Source organism: Manihot esculenta, chromosome 5 (genome assembly GCF_001659605.2).
Source record: "Manihot esculenta cultivar AM560-2 chromosome 5, M.esculenta_v8, whole genome shotgun sequence".
Classification (NCBI taxonomy): Eukaryota; Viridiplantae; Streptophyta; class Magnoliopsida; order Malpighiales; family Euphorbiaceae; genus Manihot; species Manihot esculenta.
The window spans coordinates 32,897,564-32,910,488 of NC_035165.2; the positions used below are offsets into that span (position 1 = coordinate 32,897,564).

Here is a 12,925-nt window from a genome sequence, read left to right on the forward strand (position 1 = left end):
TACCAGCCTCTAATATCTGCCTATATTTACTGATTCACCAATCCCTGCTTGTAGCTTGTGATTGCTCTCAATGGGAGTTTTTGATGGTTTGCAACCTAACATACCAGTTTCTTCTAAAAGATCTAAAATGAAAAATAAAGATTCCCTTTTTGACCTGGCAATCTCGACTCTTTTGGCAACTAATCTTTCCTACCTCTCCATTAAGTTTATATTTGAGCCTATTTCTTACTCATAGGTAAACTAGTGAGTGTCCGACTATTGTTTTTCTCCAGAGCCTGTAATTCTAGATACATAGCATCAACCTGTCTAGCATTAGCTGATGCTTGCACATATAAAGATGGCTCAAAAACTGATATATTATTAACGAAGGATAAATGGAAATGAAGGGGAATGGACTGGTGCAGCAGTAGATTGCGGACAGGTAGTTGGACAAAATCATTCAACCATGCAGGTTTAGTTTTGACCATATCTGATTTTCTGAGACCTGGTTGAGACCAAATAGAAGCAGGAATAGAAATTTGAGCAATGAAAAAAAAAAAGAACCAGCCTTCTTTCTAGGACTATAGCTCATGAATACAGCTTTAATGGATCTAGGCGAAAAATTGATTTTAAATGGAGAAGTATTGGCATAAAACATAAACAACCAAATGCCTTGAGATGATCATAAGAAGGTGGTTTGTGGAAGAGAAGTTCATAAGGTGTTTTCCACTGTAATTTTTTAATAGGTAATCTGTTAATAACATAAGTAGCAGCTAGGACACGCTCAGACCATAATTGATAAGGGAGATGGGTTTGAATTTAGGCTGTGGCTGTGTCTAAAAGGTGTTTGTATTTTCTTTCTACTACTACATTTTGTTGGTTAAAAAATTCTCCCTCGTCTGTTTTGATGGTTTGGAGAAAATTGTTGAATCTTATAAACTGTTTGTTTGACTTTTAGATTGTAACATATAAGTCCGGATAGCCTTACTGTGATCATCTACTACTGTCATGAAATACTTGGCCTCTGGGAGAGTTGAATTTTATAGTGTCCCAACAAATCAATGTGAAGTAAAGCAAAAGGGGGAGTGGAATGTGAATTATCATGAATGATGATCTATGATGCTTTTCCAATGGACATATCAAACAATCTGTTTTGGTTAAAAAAAAAAAGAAGAGTTTAGAATTTTATTAAGAGAAGCATACCCCAATCTAGCATGTAATGGGGAGTAATAACTTGAGACAATAGACAAGAAGAATTAGAAGTACTAGAAGTATTGGAGGGTTTCAAAGAAAGTGCAGCAAGTACAATTGACAGTTGAGACAAGCACTTGTTAATGACAAAAAGCAAAAAACTGGTGTAATATAGCTTGTAGATACCACAATCCACTTGTCCTACTGCCACTACTGCATCAATCCTCAGGTCTGAAAGAAGCAGCTGGAAGGAGTGAAAAACACTCTTTAAGGAACTGCGGGAAGCAACTTATGTATTGAGAGTAGGTTGTATTGAAAATCAAGAACAAATAAGGTATGAAACAAAGTTATGGACTGTAAGAGACAAACACTGCTAGATTTGGTCACTTATGCACAATTCCATCGGTGGATGAAGAAAAATGGGAATAGCAAGATTAGTGGGGAAAAAAAAAAAACTTTGAATCTGGAGTCATATGAGCAGTAGCTCCTGTATCAATGATCCAAGCACAATCATCACATGTACAAGCACAGTTAACATTAGAATGAAAATGAGTACCAACACACTAAGAATCAACATGACTTGGTCAAAATTGATAAGATATTGCAAAAGAAGCTACAACAGGAGATATCCCTTCACAAGTTTCTGAACTTTAGCCTGTGATGCTCCTAATAAGGCACTGATTTCCTCAATTCTGTCTGTATTAGGTGCCATTTTCTTTTCAAAAGGAGTTTCTGTTTTGTTTACCGTTGTTGTTGCTTGGAACTAGCATTGTGGACCTGTTGATAATATTTTTTGTTTTCTTGAACTTGTCTGAATAAGTATTTAGTTTGAAACAAGTATCCTTGACATGTCCATCTCGATTGCAGTAGTCATTTTTCTTTTGATCCCCTCTATAACCCTGTGTCTGTACTTGCAAGATTCAATAGACTCAGCACGAGCATTAGCCATTTGTTTTTGTGCCTCAACCATGAGTACCATGAAATATACTCAATTAAGAGAAGGTAAGGGATCCAACAATAAGATCTGATTTTCATACTGATCAAAGCTTTCATTCAACCCCATCAGAAACTACATCAACGTGCCTCTATTAGCATCCTTTGTGATTTCCTTCACAACACCACAATTACGTGGGGGGTAATGGCTTTATACTAGCAAGCTCATCCGAAGCTTTTTAAGCTTGGTAGAAGGTAACACAGACATTATCTTTCATTATGGAGCTAATTTTCTTTTGAATCTGAAAAATAAGAGAACCATTACTCTCTCTATACCATTCTTCAATTTCATTCCACAATTCTTTCACTGATGTGTTGTATATAAGGGCCTCAGCCAATTTTACAGAGTTTGAATTCTGTATCCAGGAGGTTACTATAAAATCACACCTCCAATTTTCTATTCATCTGAACCTTCCTTGCATACTGTTTCTGTACCATTTTTAAACTCTATTTTCTGCTTTGCACCCAAAGCGATTCTCATAACCCTACTCCGCGAAAATTATTTCCAGCTAAGGGAGCGCTAACACTGATCAGAACTATACCTGGATTATCCGAGTTCTGTAAGGCTATGGGACTGAAGCCATTGCTCAGATTCACCATCATTTTCCTTCCTCCAACAACTTGTATTTTTGGGTTACCTTGGTTTAGCATTTTGATTAGTTGTCTATTTAGTAGTTCTGTAAGCCAACTAACTAAAACTACTAATATCTTACAGACTATTAAGTTCCTAAATTTTGCATGTGTTGTCTATTTAGTCTAAGTTAGATTCGTTTCCTAATTCCGGTCCTAAATTAGTTGTATTTGAAGTTAACATCACAATAATTTCACATATTTTGGGTATTAAGAATTTTAATGAGCTCGATGGTTGTGGAGACAGTGGAGAAATAAAAGTTCAAGGGCTCAATAGACAACAACATGCAAAAATCAGGAGTCTCATAGTTTTTCCATTTCTTGAAATGCAATAGTTGATATGTATTAGGTTTTTTTTTTCACATGGCCTACTAGAGCTAATGAGTGGAGATTAAATTTTTAAGTGAAGGGTGGTCAATGGTGGATTTTTTTAAGAAAAAAAAGTGGTAGATACAAGGGTAAATTACACTGTAATCTCTAAGTTTTAGTATAATTAATAGATGAATCCCAATATTTTTAAATCGAACATTTAAATCTCTCTATAATCAGTCCGTCCAAATTAGAGTTTCTTCCATCCATTTTTGCCATTAAATGTGTGGAAATGTCTTTATTACCCTTTTTAAATGGACAAATTACACTTGAGTGCTTGAGTTTTAGCATAATTAATGGATCGGCCCTTATATTTTTAAAATTGTACACTTAAATTTTTCTATAATTAGTTCGTCTTCATTTATTATAACTTAAACATTTTGATCCTTCATTTTTTGTTTGAAAGAATACTTAAGTCCCCATTAACTTTTGTCTATAATATCTCATTTAACTAATTTTTAACACTTTTTGTTATTCAATTTTTATTTATTAAAATACTTCAATACTTATAATTTCAAAACTTTCAGAAAATATTTACAATTTTTGCTATTTTTAAGTGGTACCAAGTAACCTTTAAGTAGATTGTAAACTACTTTTATAAAGAGTATTTTAGGAACAAATTGTACTTTCAGAAGAAGTTTGACTATCCACTAGCTCTGAATTAATGTCTATAATAGGTTTTAAACGGATAAAACATAGAGAGATTTAAGGATTTAATTTTAAAAATACAAAGATTGATCCATCAATTACCCTAAAACTGAGGGACCAAAGTATAGTTTACACAATAAAAAATTCTCACCTTTATTGAAAAAGATTTAAGTGTTCACGACGGTATTTTAGATATTTAAAATTTTTATTCTCCCTTTAACCGGTTGACTAATGAAATTATGGATGGAAGGACTTTAAATTTGGACGAATCGATTATATAGGGATTTAAGTATTTGATTTTAAAAAAGCAGGGACCGACCTATTAATTATGTTAAAACTCAAAGACTAAAGTGTAATTTATTCTAGATACAATAATTCTGTGTTTTTGTTTGAGATCTTATGATTATTTTACTTTATTGTTCACTTTATGGTGCCTTATCGAATTCTGCTTTTTTCTGCAGGTTGCTAGATTATTCAATGAAGCTTCCCAGATGTCACCTGAGGATGCTGATGTGCACATTGTACTTGGTGTGCTATATAATTTATCCAGAGAGTACGACAAGGCCATTGCTTCCTTCCAAATGGCTTTGAAGCTCAAGCCACAGGATTACTCCCTATGGAACAAGCTTGGTGCAACACAAGCCAACAGTGTCCAGAGTGCTGATGCCATTTTGGCTTATCAACAGGTAATCTCAGCTCAATATAGTCAACTGTAGTTTTGGGTTATCTTGGTCAGTATTCCACGTCATACAATATATTCACTTCAATTGCAATGGGAAATATGTGGGTGCTTCTAACATTTGTTTTGTACAGTTCAAATTTCTTTCCATTTTTCCACATATTGTAGACGTCATCGTTTATTGTTTCCCCTTTTTATCCTTAAAACAAAATTGGGATTTTCAAGAATTTAATTAGATTGTCCACATATTACATTTGTTTTTTTTTTTCTTTGGGGGGGGGGGGGGGGGGGAGAATAACTTACGATGTCTGGTAATTGGGGCTATTTAAATGAGATAGAGAGGAGTAGATTCTATATAGATAGAGAGTAGTGGATATAGCAAAGATGGTTCTGTCGTTTAATTAATGCGGTTAGGTGCTGACTAAAAGCCTGTTTATACTTTATTTTGATAATTTCAGTCACGTGTACAATGTATTAGTTTTTGCAAACTATAATATCTCCACCTTTTTGGTCCAGTCGAAACATGATATCCTAAGAGCCATACATACTTGTGCTTCTTTACTCACTTTTCTTGTATTGAGTATTTCTTTGTTCATTGATTCAGCCTTCTTCCTCTTTTATACTTATGGACTACTGTAGTTCTTTTTGCTTTCTCCACACTGGTTGCTAGACTTGGGAAGGTGCTATATTTGGCCATCAAGCATTGGGGAATTTCTGAATGGAAAAGTCTTAACCCGAAATACCATAGCCCTTTCTGATGCTGAGCTAGCACTTCTTGAATAGTGATTTTGTTATTTTTAGTAGAGGATTACCATCTTAGAGTTGCTTGCCTTATAGCTTTGCCTTGGCTAGTGGATAATCATGACAACTACTATTTTTTTTTATCAGCATTGTCCAATTTTGCATGTTGTTTGCATAATTTCTCTAGTAATTGGTATCAACTTTTATTTTTAGTTGTTATTATATTCCTTGTTTATTCATCTGAGCATCCATCTCTGGTTCTCCAGGCACTTGATTTGAAGCCTAACTATGTTCGTGCATGGGCAAACATGGGAATCAGTTATGCCAACCAGGTTATTACCCCTGCTTGATTGTCCACCCTTATTGTCAGCTTTGGCATTTATGAGATGGAATGTGTGTCTAACAGATCTTGAAGTTCACGAATCTTTGGCTGAAATTGTCATTTGTTAAGTTTGGACCAGGACTGCTATTTGTGGCAGTATTAGTATGAAAGTAGTTTCCCTTGAAAGAGGGAATAGATAACATGCTGGACAAAACTTGTGGCTGTTATACTTGGTTGAAGAAATGGCCATCTAAAAGTGAAAGATTGTAAACTTAGCGTGGTATTAAAGCTTGAGAGGTTAGATAAGAAGGAGAGGTTTGGCAATCTTATGAATTGAGATTCTTATATTAGAATTTAGAATGCCAGGTTATCCTAGATGTTTAAATCATTTGATCATTAGTCAAAGAGATCTAGTATCGTGTCAGCACTTTGGAGGGTGGGGGGACTACTGGAATCGGATTGTAAATTGTAAACTAGTCATAAGTAATACTCTTACTGACATTGTATAGAATCATGAGAAGCCAGTTGAAAACACAAAATGTAATTTGGAGTTCTAATTAAATCATCCAAAATACAACCTAATGTAAGATTTTAGAAGCTTATAATAATTATTATGCAGTGTTGACCAACATAGAAGGTTTTTAATTAGGAGTATTAAATCATTGGGATCCTAATTAGGTTTGATTATAGGGCTTGATTATAGAGATTTTATTCTTATTGAAAATATTTTTAATTTAGGTTGATTCTGTGTATAATAATACTCAAACCTTTTAAAAAATTAATTCAATTGGAATAAAATAAAAAATTTCTTCCAAAATTCTTCATGTAGGTATTATAAGATAACCATAACTAGGGCTATGCACGGTTTTTGGGGTCCCGAATCGAACCGAAGAATCATATCGGATTAAACTGTAAAGGAACTAGTGGTGTAGGAATCGAACCATATTGAATTGAATTTATTTAACCATTTGATTCTAATTCTCATTCTGATTTTTTGTGAAGAACTATATCAGAACCAAATCGGAACCATACCGAAGAGCCGATTTTATATATATGTTTTTAAATAATTTATAGTGATATTATAATTCTAATATATAGTTTCAATAATATATTTTTATATATCATATAATTTCAATAAAATTACACACATATTTGTAATATTATTTAATTATTAAATATTTCTTACCATTTAGCTAATTTAATTAGTTGCTTATAGTTTATTCTATATAAATAGATTATATATATATATATATATATATATATATATATATATATATATACACACACCATTTCATACTAATAGAATAAAATATAAAATTTTTATATGTTTTAGTCACTAGTTAATAATGGTATTTAACTAATTTAATTCGTTAATTATAATTTGTTCTATTTAAATAGATTATGTTATACACTGTCTCCATATTAATGTAATTTATACAAATAGAATGTAAATTACTAAAATCAATTACATATATACGTTGTGTATGTATACTTGTAATTGTTAGAAAATTAATAATTAGTATTAGTTAGTCCCTCGATTTTGAAAAATGTATTAAAATATCTCTGACATTTTAAGTCTATTAGTTAGTTCTTCTGCTAATTTTAACGATTAAATATTACAAAAAAATCTAAAATGTCCATAATATGAGATGACTAATTAATAGACCTTTTAGACACCTGAGGGACCAAACAATGAAATACTTAACGGCTAAAATTAACGGAGGAACTAATTAATAGACTTTTTAAAACGTCAAGAACGTTTTAATGTATTTTAAAAAATAGAGAGATCAATTAATAAATTTCTCTATAACATGAGGACTAAATTGTAATTTTCCCTTGTTATTATTACCCTATATATATATATATATATATATATATATGTAATTGTTATTTAGATTATATATATTAAATTTGATAAAACTAGAAATAAATTAAATTAAAATAATTGTAATTATTTTTTAAAAAATAATATTCTATTTTCAGCTAAACTCCATAATTTTGTCTAAAAGTTTTTCTATAGAAAACAAAGAAAATTTAACAAATTTGCAAAATATCATTAAGCTTGTTTAGTTATAGTTTATTTCTTGTGGAAAAATTGCAACAAAATTTTTGAAAGCTCTATTGAGAGTTTTTTTTTTTTTTCTTATTCTTTTAAGAGTTTAAAAATTGTAATAGTAAAGATTATATTATGTTTAGTTATTTAGTATCTTGATATATTTTAGATGGAAATATTATATAATATTGTGGATATTTGATATTATTTTGAAGTTGAAATGTGAGATTTGTTAGTTTGATATAAATAATATTAGTATTATGTCAGAAGTATTTAATTATTTTGGTGAAGTTTAAATTTTATTGTAGGAACCAAGGACTATACCAGAACAAATTGTAATCGAAAATAAGAATTGATATTAGAATCGGATCGAAACGGAAAACACATGAAATCATACCAGAACCGTACTAAGATCCAGTTCTGGTTCTGGTCCCAAAAAATTGAAAGAACCAATTTGCAGTTTCGGTTTTGGTTTCTATAAGGAATCATCCCGGAACCGGAAATGCACACCCCTAATTTGGTCCATAACCTAATAACAAAGTCAAATGCTGAAAATACCGTTGGCAATTAGTTTTCTTTCTAAAACATGTAGCCCCTATCCTGTGAGCTCTTCTTATATCATGAAAATGCAGTGGACTCTCATTTCTCATGAGTTGTATGCAGGCTTCTACAGACAGAATCTGCAAGTGGAGAGTTCTCTTTGGTTCCCAATTTGGTTGGTTTTATAGCATTTACATGATATATCAGATATGCAACCTCTTGTTGCTGGAGAAGATGGTCTATTTTAAACACATTATCGTTGCCTTCTGAATGCCTCAAGCTCACTGCCATATGGGATTTGTGTATTATACTGAAATGAACTGTATGACAAGTGTTTCCTTTTGCCTCCAGGGTATGTACGAGGAATCCATTCGGTACTATGTGCGGGCACTTGCTATGAATCCCAAGGCAGATAATGCTTGGCAATATTTGAGAATTTCATTGAGGTATGTTACTGAGGTTAATGATGAATCTTCTGTAATTTGTGTTTTTAATTTTTAATTTATTTTTAAAACCCTTCCTCTTTGCAGCTGTGCTTCTAGGAAAGACATGCTGGAAGCTTGTGCTTCTCGGAATATAGACCTCCTGCAGAAAGAGTTTCCGCTGTAAGTTTGAAAGTGACAGATGAATACTAGGTTAGGTTCCATTTGCTCAGTCATTTGCTGAGAGTGAGGGCTATACATTTTAAATCCTCCTCTGTGCCCACTAAATAGCTACATCCATGTTCTGCTACATTCACATCTGCTTTATACTGAGCTTGGAACACTTCACTGTGATATTTTCAAGTTGGAAAACCAAATACGGAAACTGGAGCTAACACAAACAATCGTATGTAGTTTCAAATGCTGTACTAGTAGGTATCTTGATTCTTCAACGCAGGAATATTAGATGATAATTGTTACTTAACTAGTTTTTGTGCATCAAGTATTTTTATAATATGTATTGATATTATTTTTTGTATAAACAAATAAATATTAATATTTCAATTAGTTAAATAAATTTAGAATATTGATTTTGATATTGTTAGTTAATCCTGTAAATAAGCATCTTTTGTTAATTAACATAAATTATTATATCTTCAGTTCTATTTTTATAAGAGAAGTCTTTGTAATAAAATGATGCATGTAGTAGATAATATGATGTTAGAACATTTTAATTATGTTTAATTTTTTTTTTCCAAACAAATTGGTAATACATGAAATAAATTTATTATATAAAAATAATTAAATTAATATTAAAATAATGTTTTTATTTATGGATTCTTCACGCATTTAACGGACTATCATTAGCTGTTTTTATTTATAAATAGTTATCGCTTTTAAAATAGCTAATAATTACCAAAAACAGCTATTTTTTGGAATAGTTTTCGTTTATTCTTCCTCTGTAACTCTTTGTGAGGGCTTGCTTTTACTGAAGTCAATGGCTTTTCCCCTAGGTTACCTGAAATATAATGATGGAATTGAGTAGGAAAGATGGGATGAGGTTTCAAAATTTGACTGCTTTGATCTAAGGACTAGACAATTGAAAATTGAATTTTTTTTTTTTATCGAACATGGAAGGTCGTCCGTGATTAACCTAGTGAGCAAATTTTGAGATGTAATTCATAGAAGCGGCTACAATTGCCCGTTGTGTGCTTTGGCACGGGCAGGCGGCAGGTGGCCGGTGGACTTGCATTGGGTGGACTGATTTAACCAGTTATGGGTGATCAAGATCCAAAACAATTTTAGATTCTCTACTTCTAGTTGCACAAAAGGAGCTGAGAACTAGGGACAAAAGCCAATGCCCACGCCAGTGTCGTCGCTGCCGGAGACGATCAGGTACTAATGCCAGTGCTAATCGTTGCATGGTTCACATCGACACTGTAGATAAATTGGCAGCTAGTTCCTTCGTGAAACAAAAGGAAGAAGAAACAACCACAACGGTCTGCCACATTCTATTTTTCATTTGAATTTGTTTTAATTTGAAACTCATATTTATTGGTAATCTTTTTTAAAACTAAATAATTTTAGTTGAATAAATATATGTACAAATCAGATTGTAAACCTATAAAAAACAAAATTTTAAATCTTAATGAACTGAATATCATAAATTTTATGAGTATAATTAAAAAATTTATGCAATCTAAGTTTGATTTCAATTCTTTTATAATATTTATAAACTCTAAGCTGAATATAAGGAAATGAGTGGGCACTAATAGAAATAAAAAAAAAAAAAAAATTCATAAGTATAGTATTTGTTAAAAAAAATGAATAGAAAGCCAAATGCTTCGGTTTTGGGAACAACTAGATTTTAAATTTCAAAAAACCTTAATCTAAAACTTGTTACTCTCTCAAAGGGGCATCCATCTTTTAATAGGTAAGCTCTTCCTTTCTTCTTCTTTTGTTTTTTTATTTTGAAAAGATCTTTTAAGTTTAAATGTCTCATTATTATATTAAATGGTGGCATTGTGATTTGAAAATCTAGAGAGATGAGTTAGGAATTATAGTTTAATGATTTAATTTTAAAATAAGTTTTTAATTTTTGTAAGAGGGGAAATTTAAAGGTGGATGTCTTTTTATATATTTTGAGAATTTGGAATTTGAAATCTTTAAAGGTTTAAAGCTTCATGAGATCCAAAGTGTGATTTGGTTGATCTTGGAGCTATTATTTTATTGGATTCTATATTAATATTGTAAAAGTTGGAGTTTAATTTTGAAAGAAAAGTTAAGTGTAATGTGTTATGGAGAATGAATAATATTATTAAAATAGAAGAGTAAAAATAAATGGAGAAAATGTGGAATTATTGTAAATATGTTATAAAGGCTCCAAATGAATATTTTAAATTATTTGTGATGTATATTGTGATTTGCTGAGTTGGTTCAACTTTTGAAAATTTGGGGAAAATCCAATTTCATATTGGAATATTTGCTGAATTTCTTTTAGGATTTTTGAAAATAAATTATGCATTTCATATCTCACAATTATATCATAGGATTTAATTCTTTCTTAATGTATTCTTCCTTTTTATAATTAGAGGAGAGGATTCAACTTTTGTGGTAAACATTAAGGTGCTCCAACTATTTAGACTCTACCTTTGCTTCGGTAGAGATTAGTAGATAATTAAATTTATAATAGTAGTGGATAAATTTATAATAGTATTACGTTAAAATAAAAATAGATAATGGTAATTTTATACAAAGAAAATTTATATAATAGTTGAATAAATATCCAACTATACTCGGTATATGCACCAAATAAATAATATTTTAATGTTAGGTGAATTATTTTCATTTCAACTTATATTTATACTGTCTTTGGAATAACACTTAATATATGAGATAGTTCTGCACGTGTGTATGACTAACATATTTTTATTTACTATTGAGCTAATAGTGTTATCATAGAGTCCAAGATGTCAATGTCGCTCTCAGATTATAAATATTTTTATTTATTGTACCTAAAATATTAACTATTTATAGAAAGTATGTTATAAGTCTAAGGGGATTTCTTTTATGAATTTTATGATATTTGAATAAATGACTTCAATACTCTGTAAGTTTGTCCGCTCTCATGTATCTTTATAGGTTAGAGATTTTGGGTGTGATAATATTAAGCTCAACATGTTTAGGGAGAGACTACTCAATAAGCTAATTTGAAATTTTACTCATGAGTTTAAAAATGAGTTGAATTTATGAGTCTTAATAAGTTGAATATTTTATAGCTCATGCTCATTTTATTTATTAAATAAGACTAAAAATTAAGTTTAAGCTTAATTTGTATAGAAGACTTATTGGGCCAAATCAAGTTTTTATCGAATGGAGTTTTGAATAACTCATGAATAGATTAGTTTATTTATACTCCTACGTGCTGTGAGTAAGATAGACCTAAAATCTAATTATACCACTCAACCACAAGACCGTTCTCACTAAGTTGGATAAGGATGGGATATGGAAATGTAATATGGATGTTGCACTATATATCTAAGCATGCTTCTAAATCTTCTTCTATTGCACTGGTTAGAGATCTACAGAAGCTTTTTATGTCTGGGCATTGCAAGGTTCCAATATGTGTTGTATTCTCCCTAAATGGCTAAAGCTTTTTGGTATTGGATAGACACTTGATTAGTTGAGTGGATGTAATATGAGTGATATTAATAAACCTCCTGAGAACAAGTTTTCGGAAGTATCTACAATTTTAAACTTTAAAAAGTAGATAAATAACAAATCTTTCAAAACTTTTGAATTTTAAAAGTAGATTAAAAAAAATCAACCTTTTAAATCTCCTAAAACTTCAAAAGTATCTAAAATTTTAAAAGTAGATAAAAAAAACTAATCTTCGTAACGTTTCAAGTTAGAAAGTAGATGAAAATGAAAAAAGATAAAAAATTTGAAAAACAATTACAAAAACATTGAAACAACCTCTTAAAAAAATATTTGGATTTTAATACCATGTTGAAAAATAATAATAAAAAAAACTCTAATACTCTCATTGAAATAAAAACAGAAGCTCTAATAATAGATTTAAGTTAGAATAGAAAATGAATGTCTAAAACTGAAATTAGATATTAAAAACAGAAAATAAATATCTAAGATTAGATAGAAACAGCTCAGAAAATGTAGTATCACGAATACAAACAAAAAAATTAAAATTTTTGTAAGATAGACAATGCTAAAATAATTTATAGAGTTTCGAACGAAATTGAAGAATCATATCAAGTTGTATTGAAATTGAAAAAGAAATATTGTTGTAATATCCAATCGATTTGCATTTACTATTTTGATTCGATTTTAATTATTTATCA

The 12,925-nt window shown here is 30.5% G+C and overlaps 1 protein-coding gene across 1 annotated transcript in view; it reads left to right on the forward strand.

Moving 5' to 3' along the window:
* The window catches only part of LOC110615191 (peroxisome biogenesis protein 5), a 39,411-nt gene extending 30,240 nt beyond the window's left edge, over positions 1–9,171 (forward strand). The window contains exons 12-15 of the mRNA XM_021756942.2: positions 4,272–4,496; positions 5,497–5,562; positions 8,497–8,591; positions 8,676–9,171. Coding sequence (XP_021612634.1) covers positions 4,272–4,496; positions 5,497–5,562; positions 8,497–8,591; positions 8,676–8,754 — 465 coding nt within the window. The 3' untranslated portion in view covers positions 8,755–9,171. The remainder of the gene's footprint in view (positions 1–4,271; positions 4,497–5,496; positions 5,563–8,496; positions 8,592–8,675) is intronic.
* The last annotated feature ends 3,754 nt before the right edge of the window (positions 9,172–12,925 follow it).